General features: G+C 40.9%; 1 protein-coding gene across 1 annotated transcript in view; it reads right to left on the reverse strand.

Moving 5' to 3' along the window:
• Positions 1–1,392: 1,392 nt before the first annotated feature.
• LOC119732269 (ephrin type-B receptor 2-like) overlaps positions 1,393–13,546 on the reverse strand; it is a 36,593-nt gene continuing 24,439 nt past the window's right edge. Inside the window, exon 3 of the mRNA XM_038205729.1 lies at positions 1,393–2,136. Coding sequence (XP_038061657.1) covers positions 1,408–2,136 — 729 coding nt within the window. The 3' untranslated portion in view covers positions 1,393–1,407. The remainder of the gene's footprint in view (positions 2,137–13,546) is intronic.

Consider the following 13,546-nt stretch of genomic DNA (forward strand, 5'->3'; position numbering starts at 1 on the left):
TTGACAAATATTGGCTGCTGATTCGGGACCTTTGTGACACGTTTATGGCAACAATGCCGGCCAAAGTTTACATCCGTTCAAAAGAAAGAAGATAACAACTGAACAAAATTCAGAAGTTCATGATCGGGAGATAACCCAAGAGTCAAAATTGCGGGCATAAAAGAATTTGTCTAGATTATGTTGTTTATTGTTTGGCCTGAAGTGACCATTTCATTTCCAATTAGCAAAACACGTCAAGTAAACGACTGAACGTGAACGTGCAGATATTTTCAATGACTGTGTGGGGTAAATCTAACAGAGAATACAACTTCAAAATCAAATACTTCCACAAATTCTGTGAAACTTGTGTTTCAGTGAAGTTCAGTTAGCCTACATTTTCACTTGTTGTGTTTCAATTATAATCACTCCCGAAAACCTCAAAACCTGTTCCACACTTTTCTCCTCCAAAACAAAAATGTACAACTTGAGGCAGCAGCTTTTGTGTTTGTACTGGAAATCGAAAGAAACAAGAGATCTTCACTCCAATGTTCTCTTGGTCCATGTTTTAGCAAAGTGAATGCTGGCTTAGTTTACAACTCTCTAAATTTTAAGTGCCATTAAGCGTCGTTAATCAAAAAGATAAGGTCTCCGAAAAAAAATGGTCATGGTCAATTTTTATCCAGGTCAGGGTCGGCAAGAAAAAGTCCAAATCTTACCCAGTAAAAACAAGACATAAACACACCAACCGCAGACGGTTTTTGCAATAATTCACTACAGAGGATATTTATGTCTGTATGCAGTCAGAGGTCTCTATGTACAAGTATGGGGAACTATGTACAGTCCCAGACTTTCGAGATTTCTCTCCGCAGTGTAAATTGTTTAAATAAGGGGCGTTGGGAAATTTCAGTGGGGCATAAATCTGAACCTAGTTGAGAGATTGGCAACGTTGCGCGGTGATTCTAGGGGTTGTCAGGGGTCAGTGCTAACAATCATCGGGTGCCAAAATCGCTACCGCTGATGTCTCTGTTGTAACCTCCCGTCAATACTTGGAATTTTTTTTTTTCAAAACCTGTGTTCAGAACTTTTACGAGGACATTGCCTCTTTGGAAGATTTTAAATTTCCTGAATACTCAAGAATTCTTTAACCACAGAAACTGTTAAGTGAACTAGTCAACTGGCAGAAAATACAAAGTTTTACCCCGGCTTCTTGGAAACATTTTTCTAGTCAAAACTTTTTTTAATGAGGACATTGGCTTTAAGGATTTGTGAAGCATTGGATTTTCAAACTGCTGATGTCACCTTCTTCACAACAGAAAACGCTTGTGCTAAAATAGTTTCAAAAATATTGGCAACAGGCAACTACCCTGTAACTTCCATCAAAGCATGAGTGCCAACCCTGTCATTAGCTTTGTCAGTAGGCATTTTAAGCTAAGCATCTAAAACTTTTTTGTATTGTTTTGGGAGGAAATGCTCAGAAATGATTCGCAAAGTTGACTTACCTCGACAACTCTGGCCGTCAGCCTCGAATCCCGGCGAGCATCCGCACATTCCTTGGAAGGCCGTCCACACGCCAAACTTCTGGCACCGGGCCACGATAGGCAGCGTGCCAATCTGCTGGGCGTGGGTCACGCATATCCCATCCACCGCCACCAGGGACACCAGATCCGCTCCGGTCACCGTTTCCGGAAACTTGGCGAAACTCTCCGTCTTGGCCGCGCAGACCTCGTAGAAGACGCGCACCCGCGTGATGGCCATGCAGGCGCCGGTGTCGCGGAACGCCAAGTAGAAACCGTTGGCGGAGGTGGGGAATTCCTCCACGGCGAGGTTTGCTTGATGATCCATACTGTCCCCGTCCGAGAAGCGGGTCTCGGCCGCGATGCGCTTAATGCGGGTGTACGGAGGCTCGGTCCAGGAAGGCTGGTATTGGGGCTCGTTGGTGGCCGCCTCGTGGTAGAACAACTCAAACGTCTCTTTGCATTGGTGGGCGTCGTCGATGCCCGTGCACGAGTTCATGGTGAACTCGATCTCCACGTGGATGCGGTTGCCAAGGCGACGGGGGATGTAGGGCATTCGCAGCCAAGAGCCATTGCTAGCGTCTGGGTTGCGGACTTGGCAGACACTGTAAAACCGATTGTAGCTACTTCCCTGTTCCGTCCACTACAAAGAGAGAAGTTGCCAAAGAAGACAATTAGAAATATGGTTCAAGTTTGACAGCTTGTCTTGGCATTCATATTACTTCTGAAAGTTCCAAAGATCGGTGAAATGGTGTCGTCAATTCATGAAAAATACCCATATTGTCAACAAACATGTAAGAGTAAACAACTGAACAGGACCAAAACAAGAGAAAGGTCATGCTACCAACTTTCAGATTATGGCAATCTCTAAAGGCTCAAAAAGGTTCAACAAATACCAAGGATGTATTTTTTCAGTAGCAAATAACGTCAAGAGTTCACATCAACGCTTATTTCCAGGGACTTATAAAAATTGTCCAGATTAATTCAACAAACAACAATATAACAACTGAATCATTTTTTGGACAAGGGAGGAATAATGGATGGATTTTATTTCGGAAATATTTACGCAAGGATCGCAATCACAGCACATTACCATCCTATTTGACCAGACATGCGACTCGTGTTCTGCGGAAACTAAACATCCGAAATTAATCCCAGCCAATGAGACAAAACTCAACACCCCACCCCCCCCCCAAAAAAAGCCGTAGTTAATCTTGCTCCATCGTCAATTTTTATCCCAGGGAGAGATACGCATACGGGGGACGAATGACGAACGTAGAGACGGATGGGGTGAGAGACATAGGGAGAGGGGCACACTTGGGAAAACATCCCGCGCTAAACGGCCCACTGACTCATCGTAATAATGTGCAGGTGCGACGCCGGTCACACGATACCCCGCGCTCTCTGTGACACTATGCCCTGAGTAACAACTTCAGCCTATCAAATTAAATGGCAATATCGCATGCATAAAATTCGTAAGATTCGTTGTCATACATCTTCTTTTCCTTTTTTTTTTTTTTTTGGTCTGTAGCCTTCATCTGCTTTGAAACATTTCGCGATGCTGTCTTGCATGGCATGGCATTGTGGATTTAACCTAACCTCGGCCCTAGGATGATACGACAATAATTATTAATTAACGGTGTAATGAGAGTCTGCATTCCAATGATGCTGGGAAAAACTGTGTTCAATGATAAAACAAAGGTCTATATTTATTAAGTAAGTACTTCATAGTTCATTAATAAATCTAAAGATGTAATTTATGTAGTTTGCATATAGGCACAGAGTCTGACATACAAGAAAACAATTGCCTTGAAATGCATACATTTGATTTTTCAATGAAATTTTAAAATGATTTACAAATTCCAGTATAAAAAGACTCTACATAAATGTGAGTCTAAAAATGCCAGGAAAACATTGGCTTGACATGCATAAATTTGATTTTTGAATGAAATTTTGAAATAATTTCCAGACTTTCAGTATTAAAAGACTCTACCTGTGTTAGCATTTAACACACATTTGCCATGGAGGGAATTACTGTCTAACTGTTGTTTTCCTTAAATTCAGATGACCCAAATGCAAGTCGCTGCAATTAGTACTTAAATGAATGGCAAGGCACATGTGCGCCATCTGCAAGTTGCAAAATAATCTGTACACGGCATCACCTCGGGCAACCCTGGAACTTTCACCTCCAAGTTTTCACTAATGGAAACGGGGAGAAAAAAAAAACCACCGCGGATCCCGATAACGGGGAAATATTAGCGGGCCCCAAAATCTGATACAGCCAGATATACCGCTGGAAAAATATTGGCTTATGGTGTACAGTCACCCATCCGGCATGATTATCAAGACACTATCTCGGTACCCTGCAACAGGACACCATTTCTAATATTGTCGTCCGGCACAACTTTCTGGTGTTCCTCGCTTGTGCGTGGCCCGAGGCCGGCCAAAAATGCACTCTTAAACCGATCAATGTTAACATAAGCCCAAAATGGGCCGCGGGGCAAAATATTCCACGGTGATAGCTGCAGTAACTTGAGGCTTGGGACCAGGACACATTTTTCTTTCCTTTTTGGTTTCTCTAAAAAAAAAAAAAAAACCTAAAAACCCGAGTCGATAGCGGAGAAACCGAGGTAATGTAGAAAGGAGGTAGAGAAGGAAGACTTTACGGGAGGATTACTTAAATTATGGAGATCCATGATGGATGGTTTTGGTGCAATTTTCACGGAGATACAAAATGCTTTGCCGTCTTAGGTTGGACGAGATAAGAACAAACTTTGGAAACCTAGAAGCAAATTGGTGACTCAGATTGGGACGCAGACTGAAGTCTGGATGAACACAGATTTAGAATTAAGACTCGGGACCAAACCTTAGGATTCAAGCAGACTCTGAACCTACACTCATCTGAGAATCGAGGATTAAAGACTTTGACACAAGTCCGTCAAGTTGTGAGTTTGGATAATCTGATACGGGTCGTTCAGACACCGTTTTAAATTCCCTTAAAACACCGGTTGAACTCGATTCAGTGTAACTTTCTTGCTAAAACGATGTCTGAACGCTTTTTTATTTAGACCGAATCGAGTTGAACTCGAAGATAAAACGGCAACTTAAACCCCCTCAGAGGGAGGGTTTAGCGAATAACCAGAACGAGTTTATCTCCTCGTACGATGTCTGAACGGTTTTAGCTAACACGGTGTCTGAACATGGCCATAGTCACTGTACTGCTCCGAACTGTCCTGCCTATTACTGTCTCAGCACTCAATGGTGTTATTAAGTCATCAGTGAATAAACACAATGCAGCAGGATACAATGTACTACAGTTGCTGTTTAAAAACTTGTTAACTCTTAAATCAACCATGCTAAGTTAGAAATGATGCTACCGAAAATGCAATGCCCCCCATCCATCAAAATCCATTCCCCCCATTTTGGGGATTTTGGCAGGCAAGCCATTAGTACCAAGTCCATCAAAACCCACCTACATATAGTAGTGGTGGTCTTGTGGTGGATTTCAGCGAATTTGGTCCTAACGCATTATGTGAAGCAGGGTCAGTGATGGATTTCGGCGGACTCGGTCCAGTACTTAGTAAAAAACACTAGCGAGTTAGGGTTAAGACTAAGAGCAATTCCATTGTTACAAACAATGCAACTTTTTTATTCAATTTTCTAATCATGATTCGACACCACCTTTTAAAACGTCACAATTCAGACTTTAGGATAGTACATGTATGTATGAGTTAAGCTTTTCCTAACACAAGTTTCACCCCGACATCATCAAAACAAACAACTTGTAGAATGCAATGAGGAGTTATGTGTGTGTTCAGTAACCCAAGCTGTCTGTTTATTCTACAGTACATCAAGCATGCATGTAGTTGCATACAATAAGCCTTGGGACATTCAAAGTGCATGCTTTGGGCCTGCAGTACACAGTGTGTGCACTAGTAATGGTGATGTTAATATCTGCTCATGTGTACATGCCTTATTTAGGATCAAGCCTTATTAACACAACACACAGGCTTTATACCATACATTGTACATTTACATGAACATGTGGTAAATGTTTATAGGCAATTAAATTTGACCAACTTGGAGGGAAAAAAAGATCCTCCTTGTGCATATATCGCTTCATAGTATTTGTTTAATTGAACCATGACGTGTGTACTTTTTTAGATGACGAATAATGATGTAACTTATCCGCGCATCATTTTTTACCCGACATCTGTCCATGTTTTTATTATTACTCATACTTAGTGTATATATTAGGTTTCTATTTCATATTCCAATGTCACGGCCTGGCCGTGTGTTGTTACTTCATTGATGAGATTGATTTCAACTGGAAACTCTTACTTCAGCCAAATACGCCCGAGACCAAAGCTGGGGTTTGGCACCTTGTGAAATTAATGCACACAAAACTTTGAAAACTTTTAAAATTTCATCAGGAAAAAAAACTTCATATCCACGTGAACCAAGATTTCTGCAATGCATATTTATCTGCATCAATGCTGGTTCATATTACACACAAGTGCAAAGTGAATTTTGATGTCACAAAATTTTCGCTGCGAAATTTGCCGAAGAAATGTGTTCAACTTTTGCGAATTTGCCGCACAAAAACTACCGCAGCGTCACAAATTTGTTCGCTTTCGCACTGCGTTTGAACCGGCCTTCGCACTGCAATGGCAGCACTGGCCTGAAAATAGTTATCGATATGTGATACAAAGAACTTTCGTTTTCTAGAGGATACTTGGCCACCACTAGAAATAAAAAAAAAGGTTTTGAAACACTCTCTTGACACTCCAAAGTTTTCAACAAGTTTTCACAGCTGGCCCTCCGAGACCCGACTTAATCCCAAACTCATGAGGTGCCAAACGATGCCTGCACTTGAACCCCTACTGAGCCTAATCCCTGAACCGGCCTCCTTGTTAATCTCTTTGTAAATCTGAGACCACCAAATCCTCCAGAGACCAAGAGGGGATTAACCAGCATCCACTTATCCCATACTACAAAGGGAGCAATGTAGATTTTTTTTTTTCATTTTAAGCCCAGGTACCACTAGTGTTGCATGAACCTGGGTTTCAACAACCTCTTGGAGGTCGTAAAGGTTGGCCTAACTTTTCAATCCCTGAGAAAAGTTCTCAAGCACCCTTTATGGGGTAATAATGAACCTTCAAGCACCCTTTGACATGTGTTCAACTCCCCTGGTAATAACACTTAAGCCTACTCTTTTTTGAGAACTAATACAAGACATGAAAAAAAATCTTTGTACTTTTTTTTTGCTTTTTGGAAATGGGGGAGGTGAAATGAAAATTCTGGGGAATGCCAGTTCACAATCTTTTGTTAACATTCTGTTCAAATCTTGCTTGGTTGATGCAGTTGACAAGTTCAAAAAAATGTTGGATGAAGATTTTTCCTTAAATGACTTAGCAACTGTCACATCAATTACACATGACTTTGAAAATCGGTAACCGTTCTGATTTCTTGGAGTTATTTCGCTGATGCAGCAGTTCAAACCCTTGCCAAAACGAGCAAAAAATATTATTTGTTATCGCGTGCCAAATCCTCTACATATCTAGCAACATGTTTCACTTTCACGTTTGGGGTAAAACCATTTCCTGTTTAGTGAATTCTTAACAGTCTCTAATGTTGTTTTTTATTTTTTATTGTAGATCAACAACAAATCAAAGCAAGTTAAATTATCCAAACACTGGAAGCACAATACGAGATTTGTCACATTGAAAGGGGCAAATATTTAGACGATGAACGGCCATGAATTATATACCTCATACGGTTCAGTTCTACAATGCAAACCCATGCATGAGGAAATCTTTTACAGGAGTTTATCTTTCATTCACAAATGCCAATATAAATACACAGCCCATGCGCCTATTGATTCAGTCCCCCAACCTTTTATGACCAGTCTCGCTGGTATTTTATTTTCTTTTTTCCCGTTAATACGCAGCACTGTTTACTTATCCTTTTCACGTCAAATCGGACGTGGAGCCGGCCACAATGGGCTGAATAGGCAGCCGTTTCCAAAGGGGCTTCTGCGCCGGGCGATAGAGCCCGGCCGAGCGTGCACGGCAGCAAGCTGCCAGAGACCCCGTAGCCGCCCCGCGCGATTGTTCGGAAAGTTACTGTTTATTTCGCCCCGAGCGTTGCATTAGCTCCCTCACTCATACAGCAACAGCCAGCCAGCCGGCCGGCCCTGTGTCCCCGCAGAACCGCAGCACGGTTGAATTATTCATCAAATATGTGAAACTCAAGTTGCGGTCGACACCAAAACCGCGATGATTTATATCCCAGAAAATGTTGGGGTTTTTGTGTAAAAATGCTGCTTTTTTATGTAGGTTTTGGGGTTAATAATGCACAGTGTTGCTGGCCGTGGTGGAAAAAATAATCACGGCCAGACAAAGAAGACTGAACTCTATCTGCCAACTACGGTTTCACGGTGGTGTTTTTAAAGGGACATTTCCCGTCGCTTCCGGGTGTCAGATATTATGCATTATTCAGCCGATTCTGTTACTAATGAGTCGGGTGTCCCCCAATGGAGTGCCTCTTCAAACAACTTGACACAGTTCTGGGCCCAAAACATTGTTTTGAAATCATGCCGGGTCTATTGTTGACGGCAGCGCTCGAAAAAAATCAAATTACAGTTCTGTCCATTCTTCCCGCCAGTGAAAACACTAATAAATTCATTTGTGATCAAACCGCCAATGCAATGATGATACGACCGCCAAAATTAATTTGGAGATCCGTGCAAGTATTATTTATCACATAAAAAAATAAGGTGTCCTCACATTTTATGACTTCACTCAGACAAAAATTTCCAAATTTGGACATTCTTGAATTACCCGATATGTGTACATGAGGGACAACACATGCAAATTTAAGAAAAAAAGTCATGTTATTCGCATTAAAACGTGCTGTAAAATAATCTCATAATGTGCTGAGTTCGCCCCATAATGACAATACCTTATGCAAAACAGGCACTCATGTGTAAAGGCCAGAAATGCGAGCATGATGCACAAGTCCTAAGCCTGTCCATTATCGACAACAGTAGCAATGTGTGGATTACGTGGAATCGGGGGCGGGGCCATGACAAGCCCCCTCGACCAAACACAACCCCCCCCCCCTTTCAACCGTTCTAACGTGGATAAAGCGTTTTTCTGTTCCGATCAATGCGCGCAGCGATTTCCTCGTTATTTATTGATGGCCAGAATGTCGGACCAGCTGAGCTGCATCAAATCGCATCAGTTCCACGCTCTCGCTTCCCTGGCCGGCCGTGGTTTGCCGATTCCCAACATTGCTGGAAATAATCACTGGGCAAAAATTAAATGCTTAGGACTTGAGAGGTTTTTTTCGGGGGGGGGGGGAGGAGGGGATAGACTTATTGGGAAGAGGGGAAGGCCCCCGGGGGACCATCAACACTGCTGTCATGGAGATGGACTCTCCATAAATAGTGCAGATCTCTTTTAGAAATGGCCGACTTATCCACATGTAAATTTTTGGGAGTGATTTCACACAAACATGTCATTCTTTGACTTTGATTGCTTATATCGAGGATGTAAATTGTAAAAGTGAGTTTACTTCAAAGGACAGTTGCTGAACACACACACAAACTTGTTCAGCTTAAAAAAAATATAAAAAAAATCCTATGCAAAAATTGGTAAAAGTTAGTAAAAACAGATTCTCATATAATACGGAAAGAAAATTTGCTTCTAAAGGGGTTTTGAAAGTTAGACCTGTTAGGCAAACTTGGTTAATTATCAAATGGAGTCTGTGATTGTTGAGACTGAAAGAAAACACTACATAGATGTACATGTACATAGCGATTTTAAATATCTCTAAATGTATATTTCAATAACATTAAGTTAAGATTATGTACACCAAAAATAAATCATCTTCAGTGGCTGCAGCAGTTTTTCTATTGAAGGTAAACTAGGACATTTTTAGAAAGTGAACGAAATCCTTGTGAATCAGTTTCAAACAAAACTCTCAATTTATTGCCTTTCATTGCCGGATGATGAGTATGACCAACAATGTACTGGTACCAATGAACTCAACTAACAAATGACTGTACAAATAATTCAAGGTTTATTTTTTTTTATCATAATTCACAGATGCCAGTTTTCATCAAGTTTTTCTCCTGCAAAACAAATTCCTCCCTCGCATGTATATTAGGTTTCAAGTCTGTCTTCTAAGGCTCTAGATCAATAGCGCATCCTTGTCTGTTTGTGTTACATTCTCTGACTGCAGTCCATATATTCAGGATCAATACTTGTTTTGAAAGCATTGCATGATAAAATGAAAAACCATTGATTTCTACATGTTCTACGTTCCCAGTATTAAAGATCTTGGGCATGGCCTGATGATTACGTTGGCAGGTTGATTAAAGCATATTGTACGTTTTATAGTGTGATAATAAACCTGAGCCACAAGATTAGGTAAGAACGATCAGGGATCTCCAGCCTATAAATATACCCTGGCGGGGTTCTGCAGTGCAGGCCATGCTTCAAAGTCGCCGCCAGGCTTTAAAGAGAAGATACAACATTTGCAAACATCAAAAAACGAAATGGTCAAATTATCACGAAATACCTTGCTGGAATGTTAGGGAATGACAGTCTAAAGTATCCTGTAAAGTTGTGGCTCCTGGTGTGCTGACACTTTCAAGAAGAACTGTAATTTTCCCAACGCTGGTCGGTCGACCAGCGCTGGAGAAAACTGGCTTTTTTCAAAAAGAGCTAATAACTTTTCATATTTAGTTCGTTTGCATTTTCTTTGCAATTGATTACACTCCTGTGAAGAAATACATCCCTGCTAGACTGATTTTCTGACCTAACAATTTCCCAAAATCTATAAATTGCTCCATTTCATTTTAAGTGGGGTCAGGGAACCAGACTACAAGAAAATGATTGGTTTTCTTGGTTTTCCAGCATCTACGCACCCAAAACGTGAAAAGGGTCAGTGTAACAATATTTCCTATAGCATTGTAATCCTCAAAATCCATTTATTTCTGAAAATTGCAGCAAAAGCAGATGTTGTACATTCCCTTTAAAATCCTGCAGCCAGGTTTAAAGTTTTAAATCTTTAAAACCAAAAATGTGTAGGTTTTATATAGTTCAAGGTTTTATGCAGTTCAAAGTTTTATATAGTTCAAAGTTTCACAGACTGAACTTCCTACTTTTAAACTTGCAATAATCCTGTTCAAAAAAAGTAAAAACCCCATGTCTTGCAGGTAGTTAGGAGAGGGCAGTAAAATTGATGGCCTCCTCATTTGGTTTTTATGGGCAGTGATTATGAACACATGGCTTCAAAAAATAACAAATAGTGAAATAGGTGTAGGTCCAGCAGTGTCCACCAGTGGTTTCACAAGCACGGTGTGCATCCAATTCAAAACCACAACTTGAGCAACAATCATGTCTCTGTGTAACCACATAATCTCTTCAAAGATTTGGATGAATTTTTTTGAAGTCCAGATCCAGTGTTATTCCATGGACATTTGCCACCATGGAATGTAAAGGTCTTTGTCTACATTTTCCCCATCAATCTTTTCCTGAAGTGTCCAGCAGGAATGCCCAAGCACCCAGGGATATAGAATGTCTTGATTGATGCTGATGTGTTCACCAGTACAGGCTGCAGAAAATTGCACAAGTTTGGTTTTTCTTTTTCCTTTGTGGAGTGTCTGGCTTATCTGATTCATGTCTTGTCTGTCAGTGCCCAGAGCTGTGCCTGTCCCTTCCACTGATAAATTACCCACTCCACACCATGTGAGGATTTAGCAAGTGCAGGGCTGGACACTTGCCAGCCCCCCCCCCCCCTTCTCCCCACCCCTGCCTATCTTGTCTTAATGTCTACCTGATCCCTGTTAGGCCTTGATGTCTAAAAGCATTATTTGTGGACCATTTAGGAAAATGGAGTGCTCACTAGGGGTCTGAAACGAGAGGTGGGGGTAGGACAAGATGCCCAAACAAAGAGACTTCTTAAAATTTATGGTCGTTCGCATTCTTGAGAAATGTAACACTCTATCCACATCTTAATCCCTCCCCCCCAAAAAAAAAAATCAATGGTTTTAAATTTTACTTTCAACTGTAGATGCAAAAATGTGTCTCTTATGTTTTATTCTGACCTAAATAAATATGCATTTTTGTTGAAAACCTTGGATCTCTCCAAATTCCACCACAACAGCGGAATATGTCAGTACTTAAACTATCAAGAGACAACCTTATTCCCCTAGGATCCATCCTCAGTCCTTCAAAATCCTCCAACTGCCACCATGTATAAAATGGATACTGCCTCAATCCTCCCACAGCATCTGTTGTTTCCTGAATTTGTTCAGTAGTGGGGTTATCACTGCCTCAATCCTTCAAAATCCTCCAACTCTCTAAGACACTGAAGCAATACCCCGCATAAATTTTCAATCAACCTAATAATACCAAGATATACTGTACCAAACAGTATCATTTTGAGTCAATTTTATTCCTACTCCTCGTTTCTTGATTACAAAAAGAATCTGGTTCGGACAAGACACCCCAAATGAATGGCATTCCCGCGATTCCTACAGTTTCCTGTGATTGGTGCGCCAACTATTAATGTCGCCAATAAATCCTAGCCGGCATAAACACTGCCATTCACCCAACCGCAGATGGTTACAGATTGTCCCTGGTAACCGGTGCCGAGTTAATGAAATTACATTGGAAAATTGGATGGAGTACCAGGTAATAATTGTGCGACAAAAATTAGTGCCTTGAGGTGGTGTGAAAATTGCATTTTTATGGTTTGAAATGGTTTGATGTCAAATGAAAAATAACAACATAAAATTTAAGCTATGTAGTGTGGATTTATTTATTACTTTTACACGGCACTAATATGGCCGCCTCGGAAATTTGGGATATTCTTGCACTCAGCAGAATGATCGTTAAATTTGTATCAATGTTATTTCTTCCAGGACAAACTATTCTTGCCAGAAATAATCACGAGTGAAGAAATAAATCAAATCTGACACAAATCTGGAAAATGTGAAACTACTATTTTTTGACAGTTATGGGAACAAGTGATTTCCACCAAATCTGAGGGAAGTTAACGAAAAAAATTGAACGCTGTGAACAAAGCGGAGCAAAACTAAGAGAGACAATTAAGCGTTAAACGTAAAACTTCACACAGAGCACACGCAGCTATTGGAGTCTACTTTATGACTGATGAGTGTCTGGGACGAATATTGCGCTTATTCAAAGTCAGGAACATGACTTGTATCTCTGGCAGACAAATTATTCCCTCTAAAATACACACTTGCCTGCATTATGCAGGCTGCCCAGCTATACATCTGTCTGAATTACAAATAATGCCGGGTGTTCGGGAGGCCATCTGCGCTGGACGTTGCAGTGACTCACACTGAAAAACTCAGCGTCACATTGAATGGGCTTCAATCACAGAAACCAATGTCACAATTTTTTCCTGGTTTTTTTAGACAGCCAGGGGGCTAGCACATAATGTTCACGCTTGCCTGCATGTACTTGTACTAATGACTTTTAGTTCTACTAAACGATTGCTTTAATTTCTGGCCCAATGTATTAGAGCAACTATACAGAAATTTTACGCTGAGCATAAGTCAGCAGAGAGCAAAGTCATTTGCAATATGCACAATATGATATCATGGCTTGTAAACCTGTTGCTGTTAAGCAAAATGCTGTTAAGCGCAATGCTGCTAAGCCAATTGGATTTGAGCTAAAACCAATTTTATCCAAGCATGACATTTACACTGCCTGCCCGGCTTCAATATTAAGACAACTCAGAGTCCAAAAGTTGGAAAATGCGCCTCTGAGTTCAATTCCTTCAAACAAGATTTTAGAGATGTTGTTCACAATTTGTTGCGCTCCTCAAGACTTTTTTCATCAATGGATCTATATAATGCATTCAACACGTTCGATATCAGTGTACATTATCGGAAACACTTTGGTTCATGCTGTGCCGCTCAGGGAGGAACAAGAAAACATGTTTGCTGCCACCAATGTAGATGTACGTGAAACAGGGATTCCCAGACAATAAAAAAAGTCTCCACTATACCG

This window comes from Patiria miniata, unplaced genomic scaffold (genome assembly GCF_015706575.1).
Source record: "Patiria miniata isolate m_02_andy unplaced genomic scaffold, ASM1570657v1 HiC_scaffold_24, whole genome shotgun sequence".
NCBI lineage: Eukaryota > Metazoa > Echinodermata > Asteroidea > Valvatida > Asterinidae > Patiria > Patiria miniata.